The sequence below is a fragment of the Corvus brachyrhynchos genome, unplaced genomic scaffold (genome assembly GCF_000691975.1).
Source record: "Corvus brachyrhynchos isolate BGI_N302 unplaced genomic scaffold, ASM69197v1 scaffold14, whole genome shotgun sequence".
NCBI classification, from domain to species: Eukaryota; Metazoa; Chordata; class Aves; order Passeriformes; family Corvidae; genus Corvus; species Corvus brachyrhynchos.
In genome coordinates, this window is record NW_008239110.1 from 6,070,036 (window position 1) to 6,084,246 (window position 14,211).

Here is a 14,211-nt window from a genome sequence, read left to right on the forward strand (position 1 = left end):
CAGAGAAACTGCCTGGGTGGTTCAGCAAAAGCATGCCTCGCAGAAGTCCTCATGTATCTTCATATTGAAAGGTGTTGAGACGTACAGTGAAGAAATGCTGATGATTAAAAAGGACACATCCTCTTTCTACTGCCTGTACAGACTCATTACAAATATTGACATCTTGTTCTACAACTAAACCCCATATAATGGAATTTTATTCTGTCTGGAAAATGAAACAGAAAAGGCTTGTGACCAAAACTGGGTTTGGTATTTATTACCCACATTGAAAATGTATTCTGCTGTTCTGTATGCAACATTCAGAACAGCATAAAGTAAAACTTCAGAGCCACGAAACACTAATTTTCATGAAAAAAAGGTCCTTGAGTGACTCCATCCATCCATCCATCCATCCATTGAATAAAAAAGCCATGCCCATGAGTCAGTATTCCAGGATACAGTGTATTGAAACAGTGAGTGACCCGTGGTGCCTGAGCAGGATGCTTGTGCAGCAGGACCTCCCCATTCTGAGTCCTCACATGAAGGAAGCCCAGGCCGAGGATCTGCTGCAGAGGAGGAAGCTCTGAAACAATTCTTGAAAATAAAGGGCTCCTTCAGCAATGTGCTAAACCATCAAAGTTAAATACACACTCAGTGCACTGCTCACTCCAGACAACACCAGAGGTACCAGACACTGCCCACAGGTGAAAGCCATTGCACAGTATTCATGGAACAGATGGAAAGGAAAGCACGTGGTAGGAGCTGTAAGGTGATGAGTGAATGAGAAACCTGGGTGAGATCAAGAATCTGGCTCTGTCATTTCACTCCCCACAAAGTATTTTCTCCCAAGCCCCACCTTCACTGTTTTTTAATTCCTCTCGTTACCCTCTCTCCTCCTCTGCACCCTTCTCTCACTACTTTCCTACAGGGCCACCCAGTTTGTGGTAAGAGCCAGCAGAAATGAACTCATCCTCTGCTGGTGAAGGAGGAGCTGTGCGAGAAGTGCCAGGGAGGGCTCCAGAGATGGGGGTTTTAGTCACATGCAGGGCACCAATGGCAATCCCACAAGGGAGAGACAGGAGCTGCAGAGCCAGGGGCAGGCACAGACTCATCACTACTCAGCTGAGGTCAAGGATCAGCTAAATAAAGAGAAGCTGCAAATTAAAGAAGAATCTGCAAGGATTTATATGATAAAATGGCCGCTGTGGAAATGGTGAAGAAACCGTATGACTTCCTGTGTCATGCCAGGATTTCAAGGCTTTAGGCTCACCCCCATGGCCTGATCTCCTCCTCCTGTTTGCCTTGTACAGACTCAGATAAACTTTAAAATTAAGGAAAACTAGCCTATTTTGCTAATTTTGAGCTGTGGAAAAAAATCCAGTGAGGGTGTACGTACATATGGCTGATGGAAATCAAACCTCTGAAGTGCAGATTATTTTAATTATAGTCAGAAAAGTATGTAAGGTGCAAGTTTCAGCCAGATAGTTTCCATTCTGATCTTTAATTTTGTAGTAATAAAAATACTTGAGTGCCTCTGTCTAGCTGAAAGAATAACAAGTTGTCTGGTTTTTTATGTCAGCTGGGACTCTAAGTAGCAACACACACAAGGAGAAATTATATACAGATCTGTACAAAATAAGACATCACCAGCTCTCCACATGTCTTTCACTGTAAGGCAGCCACTGAAGGCACAGGTTTAGTGAACAGCACTATTGATTCTTTTTTCTCCCACTACAGCCCAATCTTCTCTGAAGAACCAAGCTTCTAGAGGTTTCTAATCTAATGAGTGCTTGTGAACTTGCAAAACACACTTGTCAGAAGTTTAGCAAGCAATCCTCCGAATTCCCACAGATGCAACCAAACTACATTGCATATTGGCTTTACCCTTTCCACCATGTTATACTCACAGTTATGGTGAGATCTGAGGGTATAACGAGTATTAGTAGCTTGATCACAGATTTGTTTCCACAACATATTCATTCTATTGCATCTGTTGACGTAGATTAGTGAAATGATGCAAGGATTAAGGCTTTAAACATCTTCAGAGGAAAGTGCTACTTCAAAATTAGACACATTTTGGCGGTTTCAATTGCAGTCAAGATCCTCCAACCCTAACATGGTGTTTGACTGCCTCTCTTTCTACCCTAAGTGTTTTTTATACATATAAATACTACTAAAAGCACACCTTTAAACTCCATATAATGCTAGTTATTTTATACATATAAAAACCTGACATACACCAAATTCTTCATGTAGCTGTTTGCATAGCTGGTTTGTATTCTCTCGTATCCTTCAATCTATTGTTCAGGGAAACTGGTGTTTCATTACACAGTTAAAAGAACTTAATTACTTGAATTGTAGAGACATGAAAGGCAAGGGAAGGAAAGAAAACATCTCTCTCATTTTAAACTCATATTCAAACAGGCTAATTTGATAGTGTAACTTGAAAGCACAGAAATCTGAAATCTAGTTCTGAATGTCTTTTTACCTCTCTCTCAAGAGATATTACTCAGGTTTAGTGTGACATTTTGAAATGTCACCATGCCTATCTCAAAACCAGGTATTTGAACATAGAAGAGATACCTACCTGCTTTAATTCGGAACCCATTCTATATGTGATGATATTCTAACAACCTCTTTTAAGAAGTTCCTACTTATTAAGTATTAGTTAAGTACTCTTGTCATTCCATGACAAAGATCCTTATTTAGCTGGAAATAAAGACAGACTCAAACTTTGTTTTATTTTTTAATAAAGTTTAAATAGTTAAAGTAAGAGTAAAGAGTATGTTTTAAAGCCAAGCTATTTCTTTGTTCCATGCTAGGCCTTAAAGTTGGATTTACTGGCAAATATGGGCCATGAGAAGAGCTGTATACTTAAAGTGCTGGTGTAGAATATATTAAAATAGCCAGTGACTCACTCCAGATTACCTTAAAACAAAGGAAATACAATCTCTACAGTTTTTGAAATGTATTGCCTCTTATCCTGATTAATGGAAAAATTATCCCTACAAAAGTTTTTTTTTTTTAATATGAAGACTCTACAAAATATTTGCTTTATCCATTGGCAGGACTTTGAAATTCTCCAAAATATTTAGATATGTGTGCCTAAGAAAGTTTATAAATGCCAATCCAACACTGCAACAAAAATTCCAAACAGAACTGGAAATTAGAATAACTCAACCAAATCATCCCACCATAACAATATTATATTTCAATTCTGCATAAACACAGACCAGCACGGTTTGTTTTGTTTTAAAAATTCTTCATGTCCTGCAGAATACAGCATAAGTTTGTTTCATTAGTATCTTTACCCTTCCATTTCCTTAATTCTATTTCCTCATTAACATTTAAAACAGTATCTAATCTGTCTACTGACTTTTTCTGCCCTCAGGGCTCTTCTTAGCCTCAACCCTATCCTCACTAATGGAGATCCTTCCCCTCTTGCTTCAGAAAGAGGTTTTTGTTCATTTGATTGATTTTCATTTTCTTCTTTTTCAGACACAGGTAAGTATTCTACCATAAAAGGAGCATGGAAACGAATGGGAACAGCACAGGGAGTTACTGGGACACTTACAAGCCAAGACTGTGAGTAGGAGCTTCGACAGCCTCTATTTTTGAAAGAAAAATGTCATGCTTTCTTTATACTGGATAATATTTGACATATTGGATAATATGTCTACAAAAACGTAGTTTTGTGCCACAAACAGCCACAAACTGCAGACAAAGCAACAGAGCACAGAGTTTGATGAATTTAGTGTAACACAGAAAAAATTGGTAGAGTTTGGGTAGCATCTGCAATGGCAACATTTAGAAACCAAGATGATCCAATAACCTAAAAATACATCTGCTGTACTAAGAAAAAAAATCTGTGCAATGAGATTAGAAGCTTCCAAATTTTGGACTGATTGCTCAGGGACCACAGATGTAAGAAAGTATTAGCGTGGAAAAGCCTCAGCTTTCCAAAATTCAAAATTATTAAGAAGCAGTCTGTCCATCATTCTATGATTTAACTGTTTCCTAGTCTATGGGAATTAACAGCAGGATACAATCCTATTTGCAACATCCATGTAGGTTTAAAAAAAAAAACCTTTTAAAAGTAAATTAAGAAAATATATTCTTAGAGAAAAAAAAATTAGATGAGCACAAAAAAATGCCATGACGAATCCTGAGACAAATTATCCTACATCATTGCTAGTCTGTGAAAACTGGTTTGAATAATAAACACACTGGAGTATTCAGTGACAGCATACAAATCAAAAGTATTTGTAATTTTTAAGTTGTGCATGTTTTTAACTGACAAAACATGCTCACGGGCTTACTTTAAAATCTCTCACTGCTTGTTATCAAAGTTAAAAGATCATTTGCATACCAATACATATACTGTAAACATGAACTTCTCATTAAGGAAAGATGGATTTACAGTAATTTGATCTTTTACAAAAAGCTATTGGTAACCAAATCTCTCAGTGTCTAACTTTCTAGAAAATTAAACCAATGTTTCCACCCTCAAAGCTGAAACACTACCTCTTTAGGAAACAGCCCTGTTTATTTGTTAATCAGAAATACAATCAAGTGGCATATTTCCATTTGCTCTTCAGCTGACAGTTTCAGCTTCATTATATTTTACAAGAAAACAGCAGACTTGCAGAAGTCCTGTAAATTCTTTCATATCGCAACTGATTTAATTACAGCGGTGAACAAATGCAGCAGTGATGCAAAATAAGACCAGCCCAATTGCCCTTATCTGATGATAGGATCTCTCTTCCTGTTTGGCTTACAGCAGTGAGGACTTCTTGTTTTGTTTCGGCTTTTTGTTGGTTTCTTTTTTTCTGGTCAGGCTGCTTCTGTCAAGACTGACAGAAGCAAGGAGTTGACATGCCCTTAGAATTCCAGCTTGAGAATGATCCTCATACGAATATAGCTGAGTTTCAATCAGTGGGTCGGGGAATGATACTAATGTGGAGAAAATTATCTGGATAGCTCATATGTTCGCTTAGCCACTGAATGGGTGTTTCCAGCATTGGCTCAATTCCATGAATCATCACTTGAGTCTTCTGCTCTCCATCTAATTCAAAGAAAAAGAGAAACCACTAGTATACCATTCAAAGTTCACAGAACGATTAAACATTTACTCAATTTACGGTAGTTTTAATTGGTGTTACAGAGTTTAACATTTAACAGAATGAAAAGTAGGAAATATCAGTGTGGAGAAAGCTGAGATTTCTATAATCTAAAATAGAAACTTTGAGCTAAAATTAATTCCAAGAAAAAACTAGAATTAAGTGAAACTCGGTGGAAGTGCCACTCTTCTTTATTAGTCGCAAGGGACTTTTTTTAACTCTACAGTGATCACAGCTTGTTGTCAGCTCAGTTAAGGCATGTCCATCTCGCCCAGCTGTAAAGCATATGAATTTTACACAGATCATGCTTAAAATGTTGAGCTTCCTAAAACATACTGGTAAGTTGTATTCTTAATACTGTGATCTCCTGAAAGCGCTGGACTATGTGTAATATGTCACACATATAATACATGTATTATTCCTGAAGTAATTTTTGTTTTGCTAAGAATAATTTACAAGAATCACTAGCAATATTTCAGAATTACTCTGAAGGCTGACTTGGCACCGGTTTTTTCTCACTTAGTTTCATCTCTTGGAAAAGCTAAGTTAGCAAATGATTCCCAGTATAACAAGAGTATTTTCTAAGAATATTTCAATTCTTTTTATTTATACTTGTCCCGGAGGATGCAAGTACTTTGATCCTTTGATTCAAATGATGGGAACCAGCTAAAGCAACTGACATAACAGTCATGACATGAACTAAAACAACAAAAAATGAAAATTTATTTCAGAGCCATGGGATGAAAAGAGCATATGAAATATGCTTCAAATAATGGTTAGGGGGGAAAAAGTAAGCAGTGACCTTTCACTCATGTTATACTATACTATACTATACTATGGCATTCTCACATGGATCTACCACAGTGAAATTCACATTCAGTACTCAAAAGTATCACTGCATTTACTAATTGGCATTTTATGTTCCCCTCCAGTGTCTATATTACAGAACAAACCACCATCCTCGTCAAGAGCGGCATGGCAGAGAGCAGAATCTAGAAGTGTAGGTACCATTACTGGCACTTTCATTCAGTGACCCCAGTTCTAACATAATTTCTATTTTATAACACAGACAAAATCATATTTGTTTGGTAGCCAAAATGATTTGACAGCTGCCTGAAAATGTTTGTACCATAACCAGCTATCAATGCCAGCATAGCTAAATTACACTGGTAAAAAAATCATCTTTAAATATGTAGTTGACTTTATGCCAGTAATAATTCTTCCTGCAAGAGCAGACAGTTTTGTTTGCCTAAAATGAAGCATTATGCTTTTGTTACTTGTTACCTACATATGGTATATTCTGTACAAAGTCCTGATTCTCTAAATGGTATAATACACACATTATCACACTAAATTAAGCATAAACATTTGCTGGTTTCTGGTTTTATTGCGGACAAGTCTGAAGAACAAAACACATCATTTAAAAACAAACTTCTTATTTCTAGCCAAAACAGGTATTTATTGGGCTGAAACACTACCAGTCAGATTGTCAAGAGAATAAACTCCAAAAGAAAAGATCTCAGAAACCCAGTTGTGGTGTTCATTTACAATACCAGTTCTCTTTATTCTTAGAAGTGAGGGAACACCTAAATATTTTTAAGTAACCTCCAAATACATGTAATAAACACTTTAAAATGAAAATCTACCTATGGTATTCTTTAAATGGGTGAGAGTTAGTGACATTTTTTTTACATGTTTCATAGTAATATTTAATTTTCAGAAACAACTAATTTGCATAAAAACAGATGACAGAATGCTGTTTCAGCATTAGCACTGTGATAGCAACCTACACACATCTGACTTTTTAGCCATAACTTGCAAAAAATAGATTCAAAGCCTTAGAACCACAGTACCATTTTTTTGCCATTGGAAGAAAAGCTTATAAATGAGAAACATTTTCTTTGGCTCTTCCATTACTGTGCAACGTAATATTTTTGGATGTGTGTGCATGTGCCTACTCTTGCTTAAAAATGAAATGCAAGTAATCTTGGTGTCTCTGTTCCTTGTTCCTTACCCAGCTTTGTCCCTTTCTCATACAAGTCTTTTATTCTGTTCCTTGGCAAATTGAGAAGGCCTCAGAGGTCAATGAAGAATTTACAGTTTAATTAAAATCTAAATCTCTGCATTAGCATTGTTTGTGCTTTAGTATTATCTCTGACAAAGCATCACTTCTCCTTAATTCCTTTTCCCCTTGAGGCCTGACTGAAGAGATCTTATCTCCCAATTCTGTATTTACTGCAGCCTTCTTTCACAAAATCCATTGTTTTTACTTCAACATTCTTCCCTCTTTTTGTTACTAGGAACCATAAACTCTCACTTAAGGCACATTTACCCAAACTTTCCTCAACTTTCATGTTTTCAGTCACACATCCGATTTTAAATCAGAGTCTTTCTCATATAGACATCTTTTCTACTTTTTGTAGCAAAACATTGTCAACAGCAAATACACTAAAAAAATTACTGAAGAGTATTCTTGCTTTCTCAGCAGCTAATTCTTACCCATTTCCACTGTGATCTGAGTACTGAATGATTTGCTAGCTATCATGAAAACTTCATCCACCTGTTTTAGAGATATAATAGATTAACAGATTTACAAAATATTTTTTCTTTCCATGATTTTGGATTCATCTTGACACACCAACTGCTGTCCTCTTCTTCCCCACCCCATACTCGATGATCACGAGAAGTCTTTTTAAAGTGGCAAAATGCATTTACAAAGTGTACAAGTTGCCAAACACAAAATATATTTAAATTAAGTGGTATAAAATTTAAATGACCTAATTACAAAGGGTAATGCCACTCTATATCATTGGCTCATGCCTGTGAAAATTAGGGCAAACAACTCTGCTTATCTGCAGCACATGGGGTCCAGACCTGATGATACCATTACTGTCAATACCCATTTTACAATGTTCAGCAATGTAGTGAAAAAACCCCCAGGATTTCCTCAAAACCACTAAGTTCAAAATTTCCAGAAACTTCATCAACATTTTCTGTCCTCTAAAAATCCTGTCAGAACTGAGTTACATGTTATTTATCACATGACCTAAGATTTTTTTTTTTGCTTTGCTGCAAATTACTCTTGGGAATAAGATGAAGTGGAAATACAAGAAAAAAAAAAAAAGCATAGCAATATATGTTTTCTAAGTTTTCATAATGTTACTTAAAATCAGAGTATTTTTATAGTACTGAAGTGATGCACAAGTAACAAACACTGTTTGGCATTTGCAAAAAGGAAAAAAAAAGCTGAAAACAAATTAAGTCATCTATCAGAGTGGTTGCCCCAAGATTAAAAGATTTTTTTTCTTCTTTTCTTGTGGAGCTGTATCAATAGAGAAGGTACTATAGCCCCCTGAAGTTACTAGAGGCAAGCTATAAGCACGGATGATAAAGCTTTTTGGTAAAACTTAACAATATTCCATCTCCAGAAGGCAGATAACTATGGTTACATGTTATGTACTAAGACATTTTTGAGACATTCAGCTCACTTAACTTAGACCCTAACTCAAGGCTGCAACACTTTAAAGTGTTGACCAGACCCAGGCTAATTAATCATACCATGTGTAGTAGCCAGCTTCAAACCATGACACCACCTGAAGTCAGAAGAGTTTTCCAGCTCTGTACAGAAAATGGAGAGAAACAAGAACCTCTGAAGTGAAGGGCTTAAGAAGAGATCTGCTTCACTGTCACCTATAAGGTGGCTCAGTGTTCCTGATGAGGAAACCACTACAAGCAAGTACAGGCAAAAGACCCTCTTTTGCAGATAGGCATCTGCTGAAGGAAGCAAGAGAGAGTGGCCTGTTGCATCTTCAGTGAGTCCTTGAGAGTGGCTCAAAGCCCTCCTCAATCTGAGGCAGCTTCAGTCCACTCTCCGTTCTTTAAGGGGAATGCCCTAACTACAATATTCTCTGCTGCTAATCCCCAGCTTCCTTTAAAACCCCTCAATATCCAGGAATCAGTGAGACACAGTGGAAAAACAAACAAGAAAATTTGTAGTCTTCAGAGAACGTGGCGAGATGTGCAATGTCATGGTATCACACAGTAAATTTTTCTATTTCCTCCAGCTATATAAGTTGTTGCTTGCAAAGTAAACTACTCAGTATTAGGAAAATTAGTTTATTCAGCATCAATTCAAATTGTTGCACAAACCATTGATATATCTAAATAAATTTTTCCACTGAATTACATTATTATTTAAAAGAAAGAATTGAAGATGAAGGGAAAAGATTGGCTTAGTTTTGAGATAGATTCAAGTGCCTGAGAGCAGAATAGTGAGAAGGCACTGCCTCTGTCACAGGTAATTATTTCAGCCAGTTTTTACCCAGATTAACACCTCAATGCTCACCAGCGCTGCAGTGACATACTCCCTTTCACCTACACAAGATCAGCTCCTCTAGCCAGACTATATCTGTGATGTACCACTTAAAATTCTTTAGTGGGATGAAATACCTCCCTTCAGATTTGTGGCCTCAAGCAATCACCTGTCAGGGCAATTTAGCAGGCTTAAATCCCTTAACTGATAGACAATACAAGATATTCAGGCTTTAGCAAAAGTGCCCCTGTAGTACTCAATTAGAATCCTCAGTATGCAAGTTCTCTGCATAGCAAGTTCTAGAATCTGCCTGTAGTCAGCGGCAGCCCCACTTATAAAATCGGTTTTACAGCCCTAAAAAGGCAAATAGAATCTGGTACTTCAAATTAGGGGCAAACAATGCATTTCTTGTATGATACAAGGCCATGGGACTATAGACAAGGACACTAAAATGTGTAAGGAGTAAACACAACCAAGTTTCATGCAGTAGCAGCATTTTAATAGCATGACATATTTAGATGCCAACTTTTCCAGCTGTGAAGTGGGCCATAGGCATTTGGTTGCTTATCTTCAGAATATATCATATGTTCTGGAGAAGATGATACTAAAGGTATTCCTGATAATAGGCTATACCATATTGTAGGAAAACTCATCTTGGGACAGCATTATAAGGAGCAGAATTTTCTTTTTGTGACTGTGGTGTGGCTGCTTTCCTCCCCATTTCTTCTGCTCCTCAGATTATCAGGCAGGAGAACAGAGTGTGCTCAGTACCTGGTGCCTCGGACATCTCTGAATCTGAAGAGACACACCAACATCTTCACTGGAAAGATTTTAATCTACCTCTGTAGGATCTCTTAGGAAATTACTTACAGAAACATAGTTTTCAGTAATATGCTTCATGTGAGTAACATAGTGTGCAACCATTTACTGAAAGATATTGCTGACCCAATTTTGAAAGCCTAAAGCCAAAGCTGGGCAGGGCTAAATCTCCAGTAAGCAAAAGTGAAAATTCCCTTCTTGGAAGCTAGGCTTCTGGTGTAGCACCAAGGATCACACATGAATCTGTGCACTTATTTACAAAAGATTACTCTATCTTAGCAAGGAAATTCAAATACTGTGTTCTTATCTGTAACCACATGTGGTATGAAAGCACTGGACACTGGCTGAAGTTATTCTTTCCCTCTCTAGGCACCTCAGGTTGGATATTCTAGGACATACAGAGGAGAGACAGCCCCAAACAAGCCTCACAGTCTAAAGAAATTCTCCACCAGTAACTTCTGCATTGGTAGCAGAAAAGAAACAAACAAACATTTCATGAATGTACTTCACTTTTTGTAATTTTAAGTAGGTAGCATCTCTAAAAACCCTCAAACCTCAATATAGTCAGCAATGGTTTAATTCATTAGCCCTGAAACTCACAAAGATCATCCACCTCATTTAACAGTAACCTGTCCAAAACTGGAAACAGCTCCAATGTCCAGTATTAAAATTGACAAAGACAGGATACCATTTACAACAAAACAAGCGTTGCAATTATTTTCATTGTGTGTGCTACAAAAAAAAATCCTGTATTCATAAAATACAAAAAAAATTAGCCTAAGGAGTATTTATGAACATTTTCACATCACTTTTGTAGTACTGACTATAGGCAGATACCATATATTTTTTAATTCATGGCAAAATATTTCTCTGCTTAGTGAGCAACCATAGCTACAGAATTAATTAAACCCATGTATAAATCAAATATTCATGCTTTACTTTTCTTCAGTACCTTTAAAAAAAATACTAGAAATTCACACATATTATTACAGGTTTCTCCATGCATAAACTCCAACCTAACTGGAACATCTGCAATCAGTTTCCAGCATGTGTATGTGTAATAGTGACCAAGGTACAGAAATATGGTGAGGTGTTCTGATTCCACAGTAACGACAACCTCAATATAAAGGGATCAAATAGAAAACCAAATTTGTATACTGAACAAATTTTACTTAACCAGCTGAGTACTAACAGGAGCTCAATACCTATGTAATTTCATGGGAAGTGCATAAAAAATGTTGATTTTGGTCAAATCTTGTGGCCAAATGATATTTTGCTCTTTGAATGAACTCAGCAGAAGTACTTTGGACAGCAAACATGTTCTCTTTACTAAAACCAAATATTTCATACTCAAAAAACTATAGCTTCAAGGTCTACGTTTGCTACATGTTCTATTGAATAGAGTTTTTTTAGAATTTTTTAACTAGGAATAAAATGTTATGAGCTTTCAGAAGCTTCACACTAGCCTATTTCAGCCAGCATATCCCAGGCTGTCCTTACTTTTCTGTGAATTCCATCCAGTGCAAAAAGGACCCTGCTTCTCACAGTAGTAGGCTCTGTTGCTAGAAGTAACTAATTTTCCATAGCAATCCTAACATGGTTTTAACCTCACATCAACCACACAAACTACCAAAATCCTTATTCTTTTTGTCTCCCCTAAGTTGGAATGATTATCAGTTTAAGGAGACACACAGATGATACACTGCATCATGTCAGCAGAAATGCTGCTCAGTATCCTCTGACCAAGAGCAAGAACGCACAACAAGTTCTGCAAAGCCAACTCTACAATAGCCTAGCCACAACAAAAGGTTCCTCTGACCTCAAAATTTTAGATGCTGCTATGTGACATGAAAGCACAGGACTGACTTTTCCTTCCTGCCTACATATCTCACCAACACTGGGGAAAGCCACTGAAGCTGACTTAAGGTGAAGAACTCACACACAGAAATGCAAGGTCAGTGCATTATTCAGTACACGTTTCTTTCTCAAAATGATTCCGTGTCTGAAATAAGCATTGTTCCAAACACAAGATGTGGTTTGAAGAATAAGAATTACAGTTCCTGGATAGACTCTAACTGCCTGACATGAATATAAATAAACCATTACATAAATTTAGTTAACTGTCAGCAACAAGACAATATCACTCATTTTAACCATTGGTAGTAACATGAGTTCAATTGCTCAAACTGAAGGTCATAATTTTCCTAAATGTATGTTTTCAGTTTGGGGTATGGCAAATAAAATCTACAACTCTGAATTTTGTTTTAAAAACTCTTTTAAAAGGAATGTTAATTTTTAATACATTTACTGAACAACTTACAAATAACAGGAGAGCTCAACCTATCTTTTCTAACTCATTAATTTGATTTTTTAAATTCTTGTCCAAAATAAAGAGTTAGAAATGTCAGTCTATCTGTCCTGGAGTGTTTTGTCACTCATATTACATATCTCAGTTTAACCCTTACAGCACCTTCATGTCATCTTACCAGAGCCCCTCATAAGAACTACTTCTCCAAAATGCTATGATAGAACTAGACCTGTATCAACCTCAGTGAACACTATTCTTGCAGAGTACCTGACTACAAAAGCCCAGCTCCAGGCAAGATATAAATATGGATCCATATTCACCGACTGAGCTTTAATTATTACTCTACTTCTTTACCTGGTTTTCACACAGGCCAGTTGGCTGATATCTTCATGATTGTCTCATGGTATAAACATCTCAACTTCAATTTAGACATCTGTGACTTAACGGAGAGGAAAAACACTTTCTTTGTCACAGTTCATACATGATTACATCCCTTGGATTATATTCAGCTACAGTCCAGGCTTCTCTATCCCCAAAATATAAGTGCAATATTGTCATATGCAGTATTATCATCATCTACATTAAATATCACTAAATACTGAGATGGAATCAAATATTTGGCATCACCCCATTCATAATTTTCTTCTCCATGCAATTTTTCTCTCGTTATTTCCTGTCATCTTCTACCTCAAGTCTATCCTCAGGTTAGATAGCCACATTTCTGAAACATAGCAAAAAAAGCAGATTAAAGTAATCACCACAAGTTTATGATACTTTGGAGCAGCTTATGAGAACTTGGCTTACACTTCTAATCTCATAGGAGCCAGAAAGCATGTAAATGAACTAGAAAACTTTTTTTCTAGTCCACTCAAAAAGTTTTTAGAGAAAGTGAATTTGGCCTGAAACACCACTAAGCAGACTAAGCCTGAGCAGACTATTTTTTACAATTCCCCAAAACAGTTAACACTGAGAGTAACACCATGTAACACCAGGGAACTTTTCCTTCTGTAAAAGAGTTCAACAACTCAATGGAAAAGTAGAGAGAAGGTGGAAATGGGTTAAGCTTTACTTAACTAAACTTTGGTGTTGTTGCTTTTTTATTATTATTTTATTCTTGTATATTTCACAGATGTTTTTTTAATGAGGTTCTTTGAATAAGTCCCAAACTAATTTATGACAGAACCTTAAAATATTTTTCTTAAATATCTGACATCTTAGTCTTTAAAAGTTTTAGAAGACCTTACAAGGCCAAAGATGTTTCCCATCAAACATCCAGCTTCAGGCAGAATAAAATAAAGGTAAGATTAAGACTATCCCAGGGAATATTATAACCCTTCATCCTTAGCATCAGTGTCTTAGCCTCAGCTTTGAACTAGCAATAAACCTGTGGTAGTTTATAAAAGACTGGGGTTAGCAGCTGAGGCTTATAAAACAATTTTCTTCTTCTTTCATGGGAATAAAGTGACAAAGTTCAATGTAAATCGTGCTGCTGTTCCGTGGAACAAGCAAGCACACAACACATTGAGATACACGAGGAACAGGCAGGGTGTGCATCTAAAAGATAAACACTTGAATGCTTGACAAATTGAGGCCAACTCATCCATGATATGTTTTCCATTGTTGAGGGAGAGCTAAATCACTTTTAAGAGTTGTGTAGCTTTTTTGAACAGCAG

At 36.7% G+C, this 14,211-nt stretch overlaps 1 protein-coding gene across 3 annotated transcripts in view; it reads right to left on the bottom strand.

Annotated features, from left to right (window-relative positions):
• Positions 1 to 241: 241 nt before the first annotated feature.
• Positions 242 to 14,211, bottom strand: part of ATG5 (autophagy related 5) — a 77,756-nt gene continuing 63,786 nt past the window's right edge. For 2 of the 3 annotated variants that reach the window (XM_008637748.2, XM_017739603.1), the window contains one exon: positions 242 to 5,044. In XM_008637748.2, coding sequence (XP_008635970.1) covers positions 4,908 to 5,044 — 137 coding nt within the window. In that variant the 3' untranslated portion in view covers positions 242 to 4,907. Of the gene's footprint in view, positions 5,045 to 7,598; positions 7,660 to 14,211 lie in introns of all 3 variants that reach the window. The other variant, XR_001863758.1, reaches the window with a different exon arrangement.